General features: G+C 43.3%; 1 protein-coding gene across 1 annotated transcript in view; it reads right to left on the reverse strand.

Annotated features, from left to right (window-relative positions):
* Positions 1-5,544: 5,544 nt before the first annotated feature.
* Positions 5,545-22,110, reverse strand: part of arid1b (AT rich interactive domain 1B (SWI1-like)) — a 165,298-nt gene continuing 148,732 nt past the window's right edge. The window contains exons 11-22 of the mRNA XM_034124043.1: positions 21,620-21,723; positions 19,421-19,615; positions 18,003-18,218; positions 17,007-17,217; positions 12,862-13,003; positions 11,909-12,078; positions 11,028-11,160; positions 10,827-10,946; positions 10,670-10,745; positions 9,506-10,229; positions 8,832-8,962; positions 5,545-8,590 (exon numbers count right to left, since the gene is read on the reverse strand). Coding sequence (XP_033979934.1) covers positions 6,833-8,590; positions 8,832-8,962; positions 9,506-10,229; positions 10,670-10,745; positions 10,827-10,946; positions 11,028-11,160; positions 11,909-12,078; positions 12,862-13,003; positions 17,007-17,217; positions 18,003-18,218; positions 19,421-19,615; positions 21,620-21,723 — 3,980 coding nt within the window. The 3' untranslated portion in view covers positions 5,545-6,832. The remainder of the gene's footprint in view (positions 8,591-8,831; positions 8,963-9,505; positions 10,230-10,669; positions 10,746-10,826; positions 10,947-11,027; positions 11,161-11,908; positions 12,079-12,861; positions 13,004-17,006; positions 17,218-18,002; positions 18,219-19,420; positions 19,616-21,619; positions 21,724-22,110) is intronic.

A 22,110-nucleotide genomic window follows, 5' to 3' on the forward strand; every position in this document is an offset into this window, starting at 1 on the left:
GAAAGGTGAACAGTGTTAATTGTGGCAAATCATTTTACACATTATACCGTTAAAAACGTCCAAACATTCAATTTCTTTGACTAATGGGTTAGTTTAAATGTTTATTTACCCGTTTGTGTATGTTTGGGAGTGAGATGTTATTGAGTCATTCCTAGCATTCGGTGCCATTTCAGCTAGGTTATTCAAAAATAAATAACATAATTTTCCATGTTTTTTTTTATTTAATCTGAATGATGGCTTGTTAAAGTATAAGAAAAATATTTTGGTCAAGCTCAGGATATTATGTTTAAAAAATGTATTTTTTAACATCCCCAGTTACTGTGTGTCCACCCTGTTAATGTGAAAAATAGTAACAGGGTGGACATTTTATGCTAAACTTGGCTATTGCTACATGTGTGATGATAATCAAGCTAGCACTTGGTGACAACAAAAACATATATTTGATAGATATATTGACCATATTTTCTAAATGTAAAACAAATGATCAGTTTCCACAAAAATGAGCATAACAGGGTGGACATGTTATGCTTTACCGCAACAGTTAAGTTCTTTAAAAACGTTAAAAAAAACGTTGAAGGAAGAATGCATACACTCTGCTTCTTGAAGATGATTTTCCCACTCAAAATGTATCCTTCTTCTTGAGTCATACAAATAGAGTGGCGAAGTCCCTCCCCTTCCGGTGGACCTCCATGGGACCTTATTTCGGAAAAATTATGTATTGAAGTCAATGGAGAGAGAAAGATTATCTTTCGATCCCGTTTGAATTGTGCCACGAATTACACATATGATGTTTGTCAATTTAAAAGATAATTTTGCAAGTCAAAAAAAAAAAAATGTGTCGTAAAACTGTGAAGTAACACATTTGTTTGTGTGAAACGCTCAATGAACTACATCTCTGGTCAACAACACACGTCACCAAGATGGCCGTCACTACTGTCTTGTCAACAAAACGATTGACTATCCTCACTATCACCACAATGAAACACGTCCTGAAGAATGTCATGCAAAGCTGCCTGCCTGCCTTCCTTTGATTCTCTCTGAACTGCCTTGTCGTTTTAATGTTTAATGTCAACCATTTGTGCAGATAGCATGAAGTAGAGAAGATTGCCGATGCTAACGTTAGCGTTAGCATTTCTCCCCCGGGCTTAAATGGTGTATTATAGAATGATCACACCGGTGACAGTACTATTCAAAGGGTTCACGAAATATGACTACTACTCTTACTGTTTAACATTTTGGGTTACTTAATGTTACTTCATGTTAAGGCTAATAAAAATGACAAGGCTGTAATGCTAACTAACGTGCTAGCTACTAGCTAGGTAGCTAACTTGATCAAGCGACTCCTGGTCCTTTCATCAGACGGGAAGCAAAAGAACGAGCAAGACCCATTGCTGGTATAATAACAACCTGGTACTAAGCACACAGGCATCTTGTTAAAGTTATCTTATCTTAGCCAGCGCCATATAGATAGATTATATCTATATTGCGCTGATCTTAGGTATCTGAATGGTGGAGGAAAACAATTGTGACATCACTTACGCGACTCTGGGATTTGTAGTCTTTCTAGTTACGTATTTTTCATAGTCTTATATTTCAACAGTTTTACGACAAACTGACTTTTTTGACATGGAAATTATTTTTTAAGATTGACAAACATCATATGTGTAATTCATGGCACAATTCAAACGGGATCGAAAGATAAGTTTTCTCTCCCCATTGACTTCAATGCATAATTTTTCCGAAATAAGGTCCCATTACCCGGAAGTAGGTGGGCGTGACTTCGCCACTCTATAGTAGAATAGTAAAGGGGCGTGTCCAGAGGGATTCAAATCAGAGTAACAGGGGGGACATTCAAACAGGGGACACACACTCTTTAAACAATAAAAATGAATTAATAAAAAATAATTACATTTGGTGAGGAATATTAGCAAAAGGGTTATACAACAGTGACAAAAATGTAGAATTTGTTTGTATTTCTTTGATTTCTTTTTTAATATCTGTTACAGAAGTTGAGCAAACATGATTGGGGACACAGCAATTCGGCCTACTTGTGCTAAAATCAGAGTAATTATTTAGAATTTTTAATATCCTGGGTAATTAACATTGTTGTTTTATGGTAGAGGGGGATAAACATTTAAAACCAAGCTTTTAAAAAATAAGCATTAGACCTTTTAAATACAAAATATATGATATAATGGTGTTGGGGACCTAAATGGCACAGAATGCTAGGAATGACTCGTTTATGTTTTGTCTGTTAATTTGGTTGTTTTATTGGTTAGCATGTAGCTAATGGCTAATGTTTACATTCACTCCATGAAAGGTGTTTCAGAAGAGCTGCCATTGGAATAAATAAATCACCGCTCAGCGTCTCCACTGCAATCTGATCTACTGTGTCCTGTTTTCCTCCCCTCTGCATAACATCCCATCACCCATAAGAAACACAACGCAGAGTCCCAGGGTGTTCAGAGAGTCACGGGACATTTGGGTTACATAAACAAGAACACCTCCATAGACCAGACCGTCTCAGTTTGTAGACTGCTCGGTCCAGGCTCCAGCCTACGGCTGCGGTGCTGTTTCTCTATAAATCCATGCTGAATTGGACCTTCTGTTTCATTATTTTTCTTTAATGAAAACAGAGTAGACGAGAATTATCGCCACCTACTGTATCACTGCAGCATTGTTCTTTGTTACTTCCGTTTCATTACAATGACTTCCGTTACAGCAAGAATCCCCCTCACACACATAGGTGAAACACATGCACATTCCCTACTGTTAGAACCTTTCAGTAAAATGTTTTCAGTTGCGTGTGTGTGAGGTTAATTTTCGGAAGTGTGTGTGCGAGGTGTTCAGTAGTGAAGGTGAGAGTATTTCAGTAGTGTGTGTGCAAGGCCAGATGTTTTCAGTAGTGTGTGTGTGAGGTGTTCAGTAGTGAAGGTGAGAGTATTTCAGTAGTGTGTGTGCAAGGCCAGATGTTTTCAGTAGTGTGTGTGCGAGGTTAGTTTGAATTTTGGCCTACACGGCCCCTCATAGATCTAGCATTCAGGGATATTGAGCGTCTCTGATAAAACAATGCAACACCCTCACACAATCTTGTACACAAACTACTGCACTGTACCCAGAGCTGACTGGCAATGTTTATAAGGAAGTGGTGATGTTTGGTGCTGGGAGTTGTCCCCCATTAAAGCTTGTGTCGTGCATCTGCAAACTGGCTGAGAGCATGACTGGCTGCCACTGCCGCCGGGCGTGTGAAGCCATCAAGTGGCACATGTTTTGCTTAATCTGTTGGAAAGCTGTGGATGTTTTGAATGGCTGCTAATGACCTGTAAGCCCTCCAGACTAATTCCTTAAATGTGGGGCTCATTAAGCGATGCAATGACATATGGCTGAAGCTGTGTTTGTGTTGGAAAGTAAGTGGACGCGATTGGGCCTTTGAGCCCCTATCCAAGAACAACACAGGCCTGAATCACATCCTGCCAAGGCCTCATCCAGGCAAAACTGTTTGGATTAGAAACCTGGACAGCATGAAGGCACATCAAAGCTTCATCAATACTCTCTTTAGCCACAATTATTGCAGGTGGCTTGAACTGGTAAGCACACACACAGTTCACACCACACATAAAACACTTCCTCTGAAAGGTTAGAGCACTCTCTTTTGTCTTCACCTGATGCTCATTCATCTACCTACGTTAGCGGTGAGAGGCGGCAGGGCTGGGCACCCAGGCCTGGCGGTAGCCAATGACAGGCCTGGATTCCACTCAGGCACCACATCCATCCTGTCCGCGCTCGATGACTCAGCTTCTCAGAGGCACAGGAGTGTGGGAGGTATTCTCCTGCCTATGTGAAAGCAAACCCACTTATCAATCTCTAAATGGAAATTGGAAACGCTCAAAGGTGTGTGAGCTACGTTTCAGTTTGTGATCTGCAGGTGCATACATGTAGCCTTAGTTAAAATAGGACTTGATATTATGCCCACATTTCCCATGGCAAAGGAAAGGAGGGAGAAATGTGTGAAATTCCAATTAAAGAAGAAGGAAGAATTCTGAGCACTTCATTTAAAGACAAGAAGAGAAAGTAGAAGAATATTGAAGAGTATCTGGTGCTATCACTCTCAGTATGATCCACAGTTAACTTCACCTGTGATGAGTTACAGTAGAAGATAATAAAACCAGGTGTTAGCAGAAGTGTCTTCATTCAACTATTCTTCTTCGTTAAATTGAGGCTGTAAAATGTACTCAAGTCATAGGGAGATTATGTCTGCTCTTGAAAGATTTCTATTTCATGCCTAACCCTAACCTTTTAATAAACTGAATGAAAGACATGCATAAATGTACACACAAACTAGTCCCTGGATACAGCAACACAAAGCTGTAACACATGGGACAAGATGTACCCTACTTTTCTATTAAGAACCATAACAAAAGCTGAGAGGAGAAGCGAGAATCATTCCTTATGAACCCTAGGAGTTTTTCCTAAAACAATATTTCTACATGTCAGAGTAGAAAAGGAATAGGTGTACAACAATACAATTCATGACGGCTGAATTCCATTTAGCTACTCCTGGTTTTATTCATGCTGATTAAAGACAGCTGTGTTCTATTGCAGTGTCATGACAGTGTGACATTAATGTTATTATTAACCCCTGTACTTTTCATAGCATGACAAGTCAAAAAGATCTTGTGTGAAGGCCTATAATGCATGACACTTCCATTGAAACGGGTCAAAAGCTTTTTTCACAAGAGCCTTCTTGCAAATGTTAGGTGGCGTCCTTCCTGAAGAGCTCAAGGGCTCTAGAAATTAAAGTGGTATGAGGTTTTGAGAAGGGCATCACTGTATGTCGGAGAATAGAGGTCAAAAGGTCGTTGACCTTTGGGAAGATAATGCAAGCTAATGATCTGAGAGGAGCCGTTTAAATTGAGTGTGGGGTCCCAAGAGTACAATAAGTATTCATGACACTTTATCAGACCCAGACTTCAACGCCAACACAGCATGCAACTGGAAATGTAAATAAACCTATTCTATGATTTATCTGCTTAGTCTCAGTTTGCTGCAAAGAGACTTTTTTATCTGAAATGTTGAAGCGATCCTATTGACTGTTTTCTTCTCTCTTTATTTTTGGGTTATTTTGTTCTTGTCTAATGAGTGTTATTACTGCTGTTTTATTTTCTTATTTTACCTTTTTGGGATATGGAAATCTTCTCTCACCTACATTGTTGTTGTGTCCTTGTTTGTGTCTCCTACCTGTACCAAAAAACATGACCTTTTACTTTTTTACTCTACACTATATTAACATTTTTGATGAAGAGATAAAGACATACAATCCAGAACTTTGTGATATTCATTGATGGGAAACTTTCAAAAATGAGTAGCAGCCATGTTTATCTGTCGGCTTGAATATTTGAACTCTGTCAGGAAGACTATCAGGTCCTCTGATCACGCGTCCTCTGGACCTTCGCAAGGGTTGTATAATTTCGCCTTAAGGCTGCAGGAGTCAGCTGTGACCGTGATGAAATAATGGTGAATGACATCAATAAAAGGCAGTCCGTGTAAGCAGTTGATGTTTGTTTTATTGGCCTAAGATTGTCTGGACATAATGCAACGTCTCCGGTGCTTAACAATGTTTAGTACATTTATTTGTGACATGTGCGGCACAGAGTATAAATGTGTATACTGAATAAAAGAGAGACATGGAGTCATACGAAAAAAAGGCAAATTTTACAATGAGCTCTCAGGACATTTTCTTTTCACACGTTTTTTTTTAGAGCATTATCTCGATTTAAAAATATGCCCCTTGACATGAATGGAGGACAGTAAACAAACAGAAATGTGTTATCTTATGTGACCTCTCACCCTGGCACTTTCACATTTGATTACCAAAGCGATTGTTTTCTCAGCTATAATACAATGCATACAGGATTTTTTTTACATTGAAACACCAGTTACATCTGCCATGTTCAAATATTTGACCCCATTAACAAAATATGTATAATAACAATAACAAATTTACCAACGATAAAAGCATTTGTATAATAGTCGGAGAGTCTCTTGCTATGCTTGATTGAGACTGAAAGAATCATGTGCGTCCAACAGTTTATATACACAGTGATGAAAAAATACAGACATGACACAAGTGCTTGGGAAACACAAAAGTTCTTCTGTGAGAGTGGTTGAGGCTATGATTGATAAATTAGGCTTTTCTGACAGACGCTTATCTCTCATGTTGATTGGCTGGTGCAATGCTGCCTCCTCATGGCCTAAAGCACACACTGCAGACTGTGTCTTTAAAGATTCTTCAAAAAGGGACAACTTGCTCTGGAGTCCTATTGCACAATTTATCTTCCAGCGATGGAGACATATACATTTCAATTTGAAAAGTCAGTGTTTTTTCCCCCCTCTCCCACGACTGTTGGCAAAAAAGTTCAAACTACTGTACAGTGTCACATTTTAAATAAATACTCTCCGTTAACAAAATGTTGATGAGTATATTTAGCATTTATAAAACTGAAAAACATCTCCATCGACTCAAAAGGAACCACGTAATTCAGCACCAACATCTGGTGGCAGCTTTGGCTGAAAAAAAGTAAACAAGCGAAAAACAAATGCCGAACAAAAGTAGCAATCGCCAGCAGGTATTAAATATTTTGTATTAAAAGGGGTTTTCAAATCCCAAACCCACTTTTTTTTTTAAACGGGGGCTTTACATATATAGATATTTTTGTTTATGTGGATATTTCTTTTTTAGAAAAACAAACATTTTCTGTCATTTTGATAAATAAAAATAGAAAACCACAGGAGTATGTTAGCATCTGCCGGGTGAGTCACGCCTCTCCTCTTGTCACAATTTCCCTAAGTGGAAGAGAACTTGGCAAATGATAGCCACCACCCCCGCGTTGAGCACGGAGGAAATGGACATGTCTAATAATCGGCTCTCGTACAGCACAAACTCTGTCTTGTTCTCCGCCACTTTGGCCATGGCCAGCAGGCCCTTAGCCGCTCGGCACATCATGTTGGTGCTGGGCGGGTCCATGGGGGGGTGCCCCATGTGCAGCAGGCTGTGAGGGTTCTGCTGGTACTGCACCATGCTGACGCCGTCCTCCAAGAAGCCTACAAAATTACCCACGCTGCCTTTCTGCATGGTGATGGCGCACGCCGCCGTGGGGTCTCCCTGTGCCAGGTGGGAGAGCAAAGCCACGGCCATCTCCCGGTACACCTGCGCCTTCCTCTGAGCGATGTAGCGCAGCAGCACGGTGAAGAGTTTCTCCTGGCGGCTGAAAGGGGGCGTGGCCAGCAGGAGGTCGATGTTCCCGCCCTGGATGCTGAGCTTGCAGAGGCACTCCAGCACCAGCCTCTGGGGAGTGAGCTGGGAGTGGGCTGTTGCTGAAGGGAAGGGGTCCTGGGCTTCTGCCGAGGGGCACACCATCCAGTGGAGTAGGCCGTCCAGGATGGGGAGGCAGATGGTGTCCGGGTAGGTGGAGAGATCCAGCTGGCCCGAGATGTTGGCCAGAGTGACCATGGCGTTCTCCCTGAGCAGACCCAGACACTCCCACCACCACTCCCCCTCGCTGCTGGAGGACCCCTGCTCCTGCAGCTCGTCCCTCCGGTAGCCGGGCGGCGACCTGTTCCTCTCCGGGTGCTGGTGGTGCAGCAGGAGCAGCTTGCCCAGGAGGAGGACCAGCGCGGGGTGGCGGGACATGTCCAAATCATTCCCGGGGATGAAGGACAGGCTGCGCACGATGTTGGAGACGCAGAGGCAGCGCTTGGCCAGCGCGTCCTGCCCGGCGGAGGAGGTGGAGAGCGGAGCCTCGTCCTGGCAGCGCGGCTCGTCCTCCAGCAGGGTGATGTGGTCCTGCTCGCCGTCCTCGTGCACCCTGAAAGGGTAGGAGGGCAGGGAGCGGGCGGGGTGGGCGTAGGAGAGGGCGTCGACCCGAGCACACAGAACATCGTCAATTGTCGCGGTGAAATGTTTCTTTCCATCATCCTCTCTGTTGTCTTCCTCTTTGTTTGTCTTTCCCTCCGCCCTGGCAGGTGGTTCGCTCCGGGGTTCAAATTGTGTTTGAATGTGTGCGGTGGAATCCCCCCCGCCTGCCTGCCAGTGGAGCAACCCGCTGGTGAACTCGGTGACGTAGCCTAAGTGCTCCATCATGTCCTCCGTCAGCTCCTCCTTGTGGACGATCTTGATGGGGAGCCGGTCGTATTTACTAGCTTGTTTGGGTTTAGGCTCCGTCTCTGCGCTCTCCTTTTTACTCTCTACTGCTTTTCCACTCTCTGCCTCCACCTCTTTCTCTCCGTCCTCTTCCTTCTTGACGCTAACCTCTGTCTCACCGTTCACCTCGGCTGGCTCTGCAGTGTCTGGTGGAGTTTTTTCCACAATGGCCGCCGCTTTCTCCACCTCTGCTCCCGGAGCTGCGTGAGGTTCAGGTTGAGCACTAGACTCTGTTTCCTGGTCAGCGGGCGCTTCTTCTTTCTGGTCAGCAGCAGGGTCCAAAATTATTTTCTGAGCCACGGCCCCCACCTCAAACTCTTCCAGGATGCCAAAGATCTCGATCAGGTAACGGCGGAAGTACTCCACAATCAGCTCTAGGAATCCAGGCAGCTGTTCAGAAAAAATTAATGTCAGCAATTAGAGCAGAAGGAAATGTCATTCTAATGACTTTTTCATTTCAAATGGACATAATATCTCGAGTCCTTTGGCCTACATAATGATATAATGGTCTAATGAATATGTCCTCCCAACTAAATGTTATGTCTCTTCACTATATCAGTTACAGCAGGCTCTGGCAGTATAAATGAGTGATTGCGTCCTGTCAGCAGTGAGGTGTATGCCTGTGTTTTACCTGCGAGAGGTTAAAGGAGCCCACAGTGCTGTCGTCGTACAGCAGGATGTTGATGGTGTCCAGCGCCCAGGTGCTCTCCGCCAGCAGGCCGGACTTTAGCGACATCATCACGCGCCAGGCCTCCGGCGTTCCTGCGATATAACCAGTAGGATGTTCAGACAATGTCCAAACGATACAAAGGAAACACTGAATAGAGTAGTAGTTCTAAGTACTTTTATAAAATGTACATTAGGCTGTGATAGGTCTAAAACATCCACAACATGCACAACGAGAATAAACATCCTTACCAATCCACCCACTGTCCCAGTCACTGGTTGAATGTAACTGGGTACTCTAGTATTGTATTTCAATATTTTCAAGTCAATATTGTATTTGTTGCTGTACTACGTTTATTTGACAATACTTGGATTCATAATATTAACACAACATGTGAATGAACTAACTAAGGATGATGTGTTATTATGAGCAGGCATACTATAGAATGGCAACAATATGCTCCACCTTTACTACATAATTAATGAACTGCACGTAATGAATAACTAATTATTATTACTCTATTCTGAAATGGGCTGCATATTTAATGCAGGACTTATATATTTAAATATATTACACTGTAGTATCGCTATTGCATCTGATCACCTCGGTCAGAACAGTCATTAAATAAATAATCTCACCGGTGTCCTTGGAGGTGAGTCTGCGTCGGGGCTTGAGGAGGGGCATGGTGGCCTCCACTGATCCTGGGGGGTAGTTGAGGTCCCGCCTCAGGTTGTGGGGGTAGTGACCGAGGGGCCCCTGTGGGCCCATCATGCTCATCCCAGGCTTTGTCATCTTCATGGCTGACATGAACGGAGCCTTGCCCGGAGACATCCTGGGGTCCATGGAGCGCTGGAAGGCCCCCGGGCTGGGGGCCCTGGGCAGGTGGTTGAGCATGGAGGGAGAGTTAGAGTAAGAAGATGGCTGGCGTGAGGTCAGGGGCATCATGCCCCCCGATGATGACATGTAAGGGGACTGACGGTGCCACTGCTCCTGTCCCGGGCGCCCCTCCATGTCCTCTCTACTCATGTAGGGGGGCATTTGTGACGGCGGCCCCTGTCTGTTGGGGTAAGGATAGCCCAGGTCTGTTCTGGAGGGCCACATGTTGGGGCCATCGGCCGCATGGTTAGGAGTGGGCCCCCCACCCATCATGCTGTGCTGGCTCTGACCTGAGGGGCCCATGCGATCGCGGGGATAAGGGTAGGGGAACTGTCCCTGTAAGGGTCTGTGATCGGGGCCCGAGTACCCCCCGCCGTAGTGGTTGTACATGTCCGGCTGCTGGTTGGCGTACTGCATGGCGTACATGTCGCTCTCGTGTCTCTTGGGGGGGGGGCCGTACATGCCGTCCATTGGCCGTTTGTAGCCCTGCTGAAGCAAGGGGGGAGATGGTTAGTACAAACAGGCATACTCATAGCTCCAGGAGAATCAGAGGTGGTATATATGAGATTAAGAATGACATGATCTGAGTAGCATCTTTACATGTTTTCTCAAAGGTATGGCAGATATTTATGGATTACTTCTACAATTTCAATCGAATCCTCTCTATTCATTTCCAAGGAGATTTGATTTGGCTCGGTTTTTCCGTCTGTCCGTTCTTTTCTCCATCAGCAGGATTACAAAAAAAGCTACTGGCATGCTTTTCATCAAACTTGTAGCATGAGGATTTACTGATATGGTACATCATCTTTAGGCTGGAGTGTGATCTTAGGGCATTTCCTGTTCCAAATGGGTTTAATGTTTTGCTGGTACGTCATATATAGTGCAAAGCTTCTGTATTAACATCTTAGAGATGAGCTCTCTCTCACCTGTTGCTGTGGGTACATCCCAGATGGATGCATCCCGTATGGCATGCTGGGATACTGCTGACTGTAGCCATCGTGTCTGAAACACAACAGAGGATACATCACACGCTGGTTCAGAACATGAATCGTAAAGTTACATGAAGACTCCACAGGTGCTGACCTCTGCTGTGAAGGGTATCTGCTGGGAGAGTACATGCTGCCCTCACTGTTGGAAGGTCCCATGTTGTTCTGACTCCCAGGGGGACCCATGTTCCCCTCCATCCCCATGACATGGTCCGGTCTGAGGATCAAACAGGGAAAATGTCAGAGAAATAATGACATGCTGCAGGTTCACCACCCTCATCTGCTGGTCTGCTCCTACCTCCTGTCGTAGCCCGGCCCGTACGGGTACTGCGAGCGCTGGCTCATGCTCAGCGCCGACGGGGGGCGACCATACATGTCCTGCATGCCTCCACTCGGCATCTGACCCGGAATGTAGGGGTCAGCTCCTGCCACTGAGAAGGAGGAGAGAACATTAGGTTTTTCTGATTGTTGCATATTATCATGATTTTAGGCAATCACTGAAAAACTGCAAACATGTTTATGTTTAAATGCATGGATCTTTTTATCTGCCGACCACCAGGTGGCAGCATTCCTCTATGGATATTTTCCACTTCCCATGATTACATGTATTGTTCTGAGGCGGCGACTGTTGTTATGCAGCTAACATCCACCATATTATTCATTCAGACTCCATTCTCTGCAGCCTTCAGAGGAGCCGCCATTCTTTCTGAAACTACTGTTTGTTCTGAGAACTAAACCGCATGAGTTGGTCAAAACAGGTGCTTCTCAGCAGGATGGAAAGGATGAAAGGTTGAGAACGAGGAGGATGAAAAGGACGTACAAAGTAAGGATGAGACGAAGGCTAAGCTACAAGAACATCAGACGGGCCGGTGTGTTTTCGATAAAAGGATGTGTGTGGCGTAAAAAACTGTTCTCATCTCCTTTCATAGTTCTGGTAGTAAAACACACACACACACACACACACACACATCTGTCCTGACTAGACGATGAATTAGACCGACGAGACAAACCAAAGAACAATGGCTTTGGGATTACATATACTCATTTAAAGTTTATATGACTATAACAAAAAGTGATAGTCATAGTTTAGTTTATTAACATAAGACTCAGAATATTGGGGAGAAAATTGTGGAGAACATGGTTTGGGTAAAAGGATGTCACAGCGTGTGGTTCACTCACTCTTCCTCATCCCGGCGAAGGGGTCCTTGGTGTCATACTGCATCCTCATCATCATGTCAGGCATGCTGAGGCCCTGCTGGTAGGGAGCTGAGGGGGGCAGGGGGGTAACACGCTTCTGGAAGGCAGGGTCGCTCACCTCCGAGAAGGGATCCTGCACGCTCACACTGCTCCTGGGGGAGGGAGGAGGGGGAGGGGGGAAGAAGAAGAAGCTGTGAGGGAGGTGGAGACAACTGAAACACTGAAAATATGGAATGTGTGCTTTGAAGACAAATTATTAAATGTTTTAATTGGCTATTAAGTTGACGCAATTTGTTATCAAAGTTGCTAGAGGGGTTTATCATAGGCCAGGGACATGTTTATCTTTTAGGAAAATCAACGTTATTTTTCTTTTTCTTTAAAACTGGGAGTTAGATATTATTTGATATAGTTACAGATGCAATACTGTAGACATGTATGCAGCACATTAAGTCACAAGTGAAGCTTATTTCAACAACGGTATATATTGTTAAGCACTGTAATCTTAAACAATGCTGATAATATCATTTAACCTTATCTTTCAAATATGTTGACTAGTTGAGTTTACTAAGTTACATTCAAACTGTTGTTTATTTGTGTCATGCAATGTTCAGACAGAAGGCACAATTTGTTCAGGTTTTTGTACATACTGCAAGTTCTTTTACAAAATAAAGTCAAATAATCATAGATAATAAACTACTGTAGCGGCAGTGACTGGATGAACATAATGAGCATTAGTACCAATACCTGTGGGTATTGTCCACAGTATTGATGTATTACATGTCTGATATATGTAATATGTAATGTAAAGCGCTTTAAGCACTTGTAAAAGCGCTAAAATAAATGTAATGAATTATTATTATTATCATTAGAGCAGCGGTGGAGCATCAGCAGTACTGCATTAGTACTGTTACTGTTACAGTGGGTCTGTGTGGTACCTGTTGGGGGGCAGAGGTGTGACCTGTCCCAGAGGGGTGGTGGCAGGGGTGGGGGGTTTCAGATCTCCCGCTGCCTCCGCTGTAGAGCTGCTGCCGGAGGACTGAGGCGTCTGCGGGCCTTGGAGGGAGCCGCCTGAATTCGCTGGAAGACACAAGTATCCGTTTAAATCATTATATGATTCACAGAACTCGCAACAGCAAAAAGTGAAACACATCAGGCTGCAAGGCTCTCAGGATATGATCTTGAGGCTTGTTTGAGTAAAGGCGGCCATGGTGGGCTTTTTCTCTGCAGCGAGGTGCTGTGTAAGGGAGATAACTTAGGATTTAGAGCCGAAGCACTAACAGTGGTACCCTACGTGAGAACTGAGCTCGAAGCAAACAGCCGCCATGAGGGCAGAAAGATGAGGGACTGCTAGGAGAAGGGAAAGGAGGCAGGAGGAGAGGAGGCAGGAGGAAAGGAGGCAGGAGGAAAGAAGGCAGGAGGAGAGGACACAGCGAAGGCTTCCTCAGAGGGAATTGCAGCACAGCTCTCTATTTAGAAGCTGTTTGAAGATGGGTTAGCAGGCTGGTGTACCATGGACTTGATCAAGGGTTCATGTGGAGGGCTATGCTGGGGGGCACATATGCATTTAAAGAAAATATAGTGTATATATATCTACCATTAGTGTATCAAAAATAAAGAAAAACATGCACACCCCTCAATTTAAATGTGCTTTGGGCATGCTATAAAAAAGACATCCCCTCACAAAGAGACTCCTACAGAGGTTACAATTGGGTTAGTGTGCTCTCTTGTTATGACACCGTATTTCTGTGGAAGTTCAGGTGACTCGTAAAGTATGAGAGTGCCGACCAATAAGAGCCTAATACACACAAAGAGCCCCCTACCAGATAAACCAAGGGATACAAATTCCCAGAAGCAGGTTTAATGGAAATTGTGGAGCGTTTCAGCTAAAAGATGACAAAGACGGTGGAAGAGAGAATATGAAAGCGTCCTAATGAGCATTTAGCGTAAGAAGGCTTTCTCTGGAACAGCCTCAGTGGCCTTTCACTGCACCGCACGTTTCCACGGGAAGAAAAAGAAAAAAGAGAAGAAAGACTTAAGCTTTAAAAATTCATGCTAATTCTGAATTATTCAATGATACCCCCTGCCTCTACACCATCAGAGAAAGAGACACAGAGAGAGAAAGAGAGAGAGGGAGAGGTGGTTTCCCCCTGATGATGAGCCGGGGTAGAAGAGAGGGCAAGGAAGGGCCGGTGAGCATTAGGGATTCTCCACTTCCTGGGATATGCCCGCACACACTCACACACGAGAGAAGTACAAACGGGTTAGCCAAGGTTAAGAGGTTTACTATTCCTCAAGAGTAGGCAAGCAGACAGACGGATACATAACACCGAGCCGTGGGGTTACAGAGCTGGAGGAGAGCGTGAACTCATGTGCCCTCTGCTCCACATTCACAGGGAAGAATGACAGAGGGGAAAAAGAGTGTGTACAAAAAAAGGAGGCTGGCCTTTGATGTGTGTGCGCACGAGAGGCTGTGTGTGTATGTGTGCGGGTGACATAATCCAGAGGGCTGGTAGTGGTTAAAGGGGGGGGGGGGGGGAGAAAAAAAAAGTCAGTCAGCCGAGCGAGTTTTGTGAATGAAAGGTGACGGCGAGGTCGAGTTTGTTTACGTTCTACATTCCAGTTCTCATTAATCACTCCACACACCCCACCACCACCACGCACACACACCCGCTGGACAAGCTCCCTGTGTGACATCATTGGGCTGTCAGTCTATATATAGGCTGGCAGGGTGTCAGGGAGACAGTTTGCACTTTGCAGCAGGAGAGCATGGATAGTAGATCAAGACAGAGGCGTGAAATGGAAATGGATGGGACTTTTTCTAAAGGGGTATTCATAGTTTCTCAAACAGACTATGTTTCCCTGTGTCATTTCTTTGGTTGCGTCTGAATCGAACCTCTAACTGCAATTGTTTGTGTGTTTGGTGACAGATGCACTGGCCCATAATAGGCAAACACATGAAAGACTTTCTGACATTATATAAAAAGAGCTTCAACTGTCATTCATTTTATTCGATTGTTTGGGAAATGAAGTGTTATAATTTATTTAGGTTACACATATCTTTTTTTTATCTTATCAAAGTAATTGCTAATGTCCAGGAACATGGCAACATTGCGACACTGCATTCAGACAAGATTAACGCTTGTAAACAAGTCAACAGTAGCTGGATGAAGGGTGGATGCTTTCCTGTGATGTACAGTTTATTACTTCACAGCAATATCAATCGTTCTTTGCCCCGGTTTCCTGGGACATCCCAGCTAAAATTAAGTTTGATTTAAAACTGCAAAAGCAGACAATTTGTCATACATTTGATTTAATATTTAATATTACATATTAATTGAATGATTGCAAGATAAACAATATCTGTTAAAACAATACTATCTATGAAGTCGGAAAAATCACAAAGCTAAGAAATACAGAATAATTTGATTGTTTCAATCATAGTAATAATCCCTCATCGCACAGATTATTTTGTCTCAGCTACAGTAAGTACAATCACTGGGTGTTTAACTGTGCTGGATATTCAAAACAGAAAAGTATGGTAAATAATTGTACTGTTTGCCTCGGTTTATTCTTTCGATGAAGTTTAGCTAACCTGGAGGTTTATCACCCCTGACCTCTCATCTGTGGTGATTACAATGTTAGCAGAGCTTAAACATGAGCTAAGCAACACAAATATTTAACTACCCTTCACATTTTAAATGCACGGTGTAGAATTATGTTTTTTTTGGTTTTGTCTAACAGCTGTACTACATAATTAGCTGCAGGGTTTTTAACTCTGAGGATGATTTAAATGCAGGTGCCGTAAAAATTATGCAGCAGAACTTACTTCAAGCATATGCTGCAACTAGTACTTTACAGTTTAATGCTGCATATCCAAAAGGTGGAACAAACATTGACCTTTTCATATTTCCCAATATAGACTCCATATCTGAGTCCCACGGTGCCATCAGCAGAGAACAGAGACTCTGTGAAATTGGCCTTGGTTAGGTCTCGTTCAATAGATGAGAGAGGGCCAAATTGTAGATTATAAAGTGTTATGAGCAAGAGGGAATATGAAATAATTCACATGTGTTTATATAGGTAGCTAATGTGTACTGTATGTATGTGTGTGTGTATGCAAATAAAAGGAGATGCTCTTTCCCACCCACCAGGAAAAGCAATCTGCAGTGTCTCAGGCAGGTGAAGTGCTCTGATGTTCTATTTAAAAGCCAGGGTCACTTTTCTCATCTCCGCTGCAAATTAGAGACGTGACCTTACCGCTCCGCATGGCTCCAACTCTTTCCCTCTCCTCTGCTGATCCTCACGTCATAATTGTGCCGAGAGACAGACGTGGTGTGAACAGGTAATGTATACAAACAGAACGCAAACCCTTTGTGTTACGGTGCTGCACTAAAACGGTATTACATTTCCTCGAAAGCACAGTGTTCGTATTGGAGCGTACCTTTATTAAACTAAGAATCATCTCATTAGTGCTAATGATCACCGTGTTGGGTTTTCATCTGTGTTCATGTATTGATGTTGCATTCTTGTAAGATATTATTATTAATAATAATGTAGCACACACTGGCTGGCCATGGTACTGTAAGCTGTTAAAGGGACAATTTGACATTTTTGTCTCAGCTCTAACGGTTTTTATAAAAAAGGATGTTAATTAGGTTAACTAACTCTATAACTGCCACTGCTCTATGAACTGTCTTTGCACTGTTGGAAATGGATCATTTATGTTGTTAGGCTCATACTGAATCCCATCATTATTTATAGTCTGGTGATGTGTACAGTAGCCGAGACAACTACTAACAATATATTTAAAAAAAAATTCCTGCTTTATAAACATTTCTACACCCAACAATTACCTCCAAGATGCTAGCATGGCAGCTACATTCACTAAAAGGTGTCAGACTCATTTGTTGTGTCTATGATGTACACAGCACATAGTCATGAATACAGATCACTGTTGCTCTGAAGATTCCTGACACCTGTAGTTTGATCAGCAGCACCTGTTGTTTGGCTACAGACAGATGGGGGATCTGAGTGGTGAAAAAAAAAGGAAACAGCAAATGAGTGTGTTTTCAGGCCTTACCAGGTGAGGGGGGCTGTATCTTGACCTGCTTCCTGCTGTCCCCCCCGGCCATGCTGCTGCTGTCTGCCGGCGGCTCCTCCCCCCGCTCCGTCTTACACTCGTAGGCAAACAGGAACTGGATGTACTGCTTCTTCAGCGAGCTGGCGGAGGTGCTGGATGTGCCCACGTTCAGGGTGGAGGACAGCTCGCGCCACTTCTTGTTCTTGTTTACCTGAGTGGATGAGGGGTTAAAGGAATTAAAAGACATAAATAAGTCAAATCATGTCCTTTTTATTCATGTTTATGTATCCCTGCAGCATCAGCCAGGCTCTTGTCATTTTGCCTGGAGTATGGTTGACCACAGCCTGCTGAATGAAATCAACAATAATGAAGTCCATGGCTGTACATTTAATGTTTTTTGTACTTAATCTACATATGTGTCTGCTACTCTTACCCATACTTTTCACATCGCTGTATGTAGACACCCGTGAACACATATTTTTACTCTGGGGCTGTTATTTAAAGGTTATAAGTTGCAACTAGCAGCAACAGTTTTTGGGAAGGTCATTTTCCTTTTCAGCACGACAAGGTCTGAGTACAAATCTTTTTCCAGGTGCAGTGAGGAATGGATTGACCAGCATGCACACAGCCCGGACCTGAACTGGAACCTTATTTCATAACACCAGTGGCTACCTCATTATTGTGGCTGAAAGGGACCAAATCCCTTCAAGTTGTGTGAAAATCCTTCGTAGAAAAGAAGAGGCTACTGCAGCAAAATAAAATGCCCAAGGTTTTGAAATAAGATATGTAATGTTTGTATATCTATATACTTTTGGGTATGAAGTGCAATGCCGTTTCCTGCTACCATCGCAACGCATATGCCATGTTGGTTTAATGCACATTGCTGATACACATTGACTGAAGGCTTATCAACTGTTTAATCTGTCTGTTATCTCGCTATGGAGTTCATGTTTTTGCCCCCCCCCCAAAAAATCAAATGTGTTTTCTAAACGTTACCATGGCGAGGCCTCCTATCTCACGAACAGCTATGTAGAGCTTCCACAGGTCCAGGGGCTTCTTGCCCACAGTGGGAAGCTGAGCAACAGGCGTGCCCCTCTCCTCCATGAAGGTCAGGTATCGCTCCACCCAGCCCCGCCTCTCCGGCTCCACACCAAGATCAAAGAGCCGCGTGATTCGCTCCCCACTGAGAGAGGAGGAGTTGGGGTTGGGTTTCTGGTGAGAGATGCAGAAAAAAAAGTTAGCTTATGGAAATGAAAATGTTCTTAATCAGCTACGTTCATGTTGAAACACATGTGAAGCCAATGTAAAACCTGCATTATTTCCAATGGCCAGTAGGTGGTTCCATTCATCGCAATAAGAAGTCATTACAAAGTTGTATAGAAGTCTATAAAAAAACGACCCTACTTCTCACTTAAAGGTATTACCTCAGTAAATGAGTTTTTAATGAGTTTATGGGCTCAATCAATAGATTCAAGTCTTCTTTAATAGGCTAAATGTTTATTTTGTAAATGATTGTCCCATTAGTAAGATAATACATAAACAAAGCTTGGTATGCTTCAGGGCGTAGCTACCTTGAGATTGACAGGTCGCTTAGATATTCAAAGTCAAAATAGATAAGCAGCAATGTGTATCTATGGCACTGAATACATTATATGTTAAATAGCTGTGGAATGGTTTTGGGGTGTTTTTGTCTTAAATCTCTTTTACAGCATGTTTTCAGTTGATGAACGTTAACTTTAACATTTATTTTTCAGCGTTCGATTGTACGAAGAGACAGAAAAACATTTGGGTGCTTTTCCAGTAAATGACATCCTATTTTGTTTTAAGCATGTACCACTGTCTCCAAAACATATTGATGACGTCACGGTGGCTTCGTTGACTTCTCATGTGCGGTTTATGGCTGTCTCCTATTGCAGTTTTCTGCTTTAACCACAACTCACTCTCCCCACAAGGATCATTAAAGTTTAATCCCATATTTACAAATTCTGAAGTAGGCCCTTGGTTCAATGACCAAGCAAAACAAATCCAAAATATTTAGAGCATTGTGTTAAGTAAGCAGCTTGTGTTTACTTCCAAGTTCATTCACAGCACATTTATGTCCCTCAAGTTCAAATTGGTGGACAAAGTGTAATCTTACCAAGACATGTCTGGCTTCAGTCCAGGTTTAAAAATACTTCTGTAGTCCAAGAACCAGCATTTGATCATGTAATTACACAATAATCCTTAAGTCATAAATAAATCAATCAAACAGCTTATACTGACATTATTGTCTATAAAGGGAATTTAAATGTGTTTCACAGATCATTAATTCGCTTGGTTTGGTTTCTGTGTCAATATGTTCATGTAATTCCTTTACTTATCCAGTAAATACACACACCCATCCAGCCAATAGTGATTGAGCCTTTAGTACTTACGGGGCTGGAGGGGGTTTTGAGGGGCCAGGGGGGGCTGCTGATGCTGTCGCTGTCGTCTCCGTGGTAGGAGGACAGGCTGGCTGGGCTGGGGGAGAGGGGGGAGGGCACGGGCAGCGCACCCCCTGGCGTGGTGGGCTGCGACACACACTGCTGGGAGCTGCTGCTGTTAGTGTTGCTGTAGCCGTCCTGTAGCTGCTGGGGGGGGGGGGGGGGGAGGAAGAGGACTACAAGTTCATTTCTGTAAAAGAATCACTGTTTTCTTCCACACACCTCCTCACTATCAGTATAACACAATGGTATGATCCTCTACTCTCACAACAACAGTGAGGTCAGACTATGAGTTTTCAGCAGAAGATAGAACACAATGAGTCGATGTGTGTGTGCAAGGAAACTGAGACGTGTGTGTTTGAGTTGTAATGCAAGTTCATAATGTGTGTCAAGCGATTCTTCAGGTACTTCAATTCCACTTCAGTATTAAGATTTTAAGTTATATTTGGATTTCACTACATTTTAGAGCGAAATAATTGCATTTTCGTCCGTTACATTTATGTGTCAGCTATAGTCACTATAAACACTCTCCTAAAGCTTTATAAACAAATGATATACCATTTATAAATAGTGTATAAATCATTTGAACCGGCTTAGTAAATGTAGCTCTCCAGGTAAATGTAGGCGAGTTCAAAATACATGTTTTTCCGGTAGTCATATTAAACAACTTTTTAGATTGAATTGTTTATTTTCTGATATAACAAGAAAAAGCTGACATTCTGTAATTTTCATTGAAAAAAGATGTATTCTCCTCGTACTGCCTGCCCGACTGGAGCTGTTTTCTGCTTATCTCCTACCCTTCTGAAAAGAGCCCAGTCTTCCCTGATTGGTCAGCATTTTTGGGTTTAGCTGTCAATCAATGCAGATGCACATCAAGCTTTTGGCGCAAGGCTAAGTTAATTACAAAAGAACAAGTACCTTCAAACTACTGAAATAAAGCCAGGGGGACAGTAAGTGTGTGTGAGGAATCTGCATTCTGCCATTGTGTCTTTTCAACATGCATAAATGCAGACCAGCATGTATTCATCTATTCATTCCATATTCCATACATGTGTGTGTGTGACATTCCATGTTAGTTCCCATCAGTGTATGTGAGTGTGAGTCTTGTCCTTCAGTTCATGTGTATATTCGCCAGTGTGTAAGTGTGTGAGAAAGAGACTGCAAAAAAAGGAACAACAGCTTGACAAGTGCTTCTGGTCTGTGTACAGAATGCTCATGTCAGCAAAACCTTATCTTTCTCCCTTTACTCCCCCCCTCCCCTTTCTCTCTTCCTCACTCTCTTGGCAGACAGATCATCTCTTTTGGGAGCACTGGGGGTCTTTCTGGCTGCTCTGACTGCCTTAAATAATTCAAAAGGCCCTACTACCGTAATCAGCAAAAGAAAAGACAGGGATTTGGAGGGAAAAGACGTGTATTGGATGTGATGGAGGCGTGTGAGTGTGTTTGTGCACGTCTGTGTGAGTGTGTGGCTGAGGGAGAGAGAGAGAGAGAGAGAAAAAGGGGTTGTTAAGCAAAAACAAGAGGAGGGGGAAGAGAAGAGCAAAGAGCAGAGTTCTGTTGTTGCTGAGCTGAGCCAAGCCGAGCTGCAATTGTAGGGCAAAATGAGAAGTCAGCATTGTGTATTGGGACGTGTGTGTGTTTGTGTGTATGTGTGAGACACTGAGGAAGTAGTGTTACGAGAAGGATGGTGTACATGTGCTTGTGTGTGTGTGTGTCTTACTGGAAAGGCCAGTCTGTGGCTTCTTGTCTTTTCGTTATATAAAATAAATTAACAAATATGCCTGTGTGTGAGTGTGTGTGTGTGTGTGTGTGTGTGTGTGTGTGTGTGAGTGTGTGTGTGTGTGTGTGTGTGTGTGTGTGTGTGTTTTTTTGCAGCTCGGGCTGCCAAAACATCAGTAAGGAGAGAGTGCTGGGGGCTAAAACAAAGCGAGGAAAACATTAGGAATGGTAAATGTTAAACAAATCATTAGATATGGCGAGAAAACAAGAGAGAAATAGCCCACTGTGCTGAGGCAGCATATGCTGATCAGATTTGGCTTGCTTCATTAGGGGAGAAAGATCAAAAAAACACAACAAAACAAAAATAAAAACGAGAGGGAGAAAGGGAATTGCAGAAAAAAGATTGCAAGACGATAAAGGTCAACTGTGTACCTTTGGTTTGTGAGGCTCGTTGGCGGGGACGCTGTCGTCTTTTACGTCCGCCTTCGCTTTCACATCAGGGCTCATCATCCCGTCTCCCGACATTCCCATGTCTCCTTCACGAAGAATAAGGAGACATTTAATAACACAAACATTTGAACGGATATTTCACAAGCAAAAACAGCTGAGATATATAATCAAAGCATCTATGGGCAGGCAAACTTTGTTGGAATGAAGATGTTTACTTAGATTCAACATGATTTAGGATCCTAAAATGACCGTGGCTTCTTCCTGTGTGCTGAAATCTGCATGATAATAGTTTGTATAATGTCAAAGACAGAGTCGGACAATGTAAAATGGTTTAAATTATATTTAATTCTCCTCTTTCTTTCTGTCTTCTCCAGGGGACTTTACATGTCGGGACAGCATTCATCTCAAAGGGACAATTGTAATAGAAACATGTAAAAATACTTCTGTTTAGAGAAGACATAGAGAAAGAGGCA

Source organism: Trematomus bernacchii, unplaced genomic scaffold, assembly GCF_902827165.1.
Source record: "Trematomus bernacchii unplaced genomic scaffold, fTreBer1.1, whole genome shotgun sequence".
NCBI classification, from domain to species: Eukaryota; Metazoa; Chordata; class Actinopteri; order Perciformes; family Nototheniidae; genus Trematomus; species Trematomus bernacchii.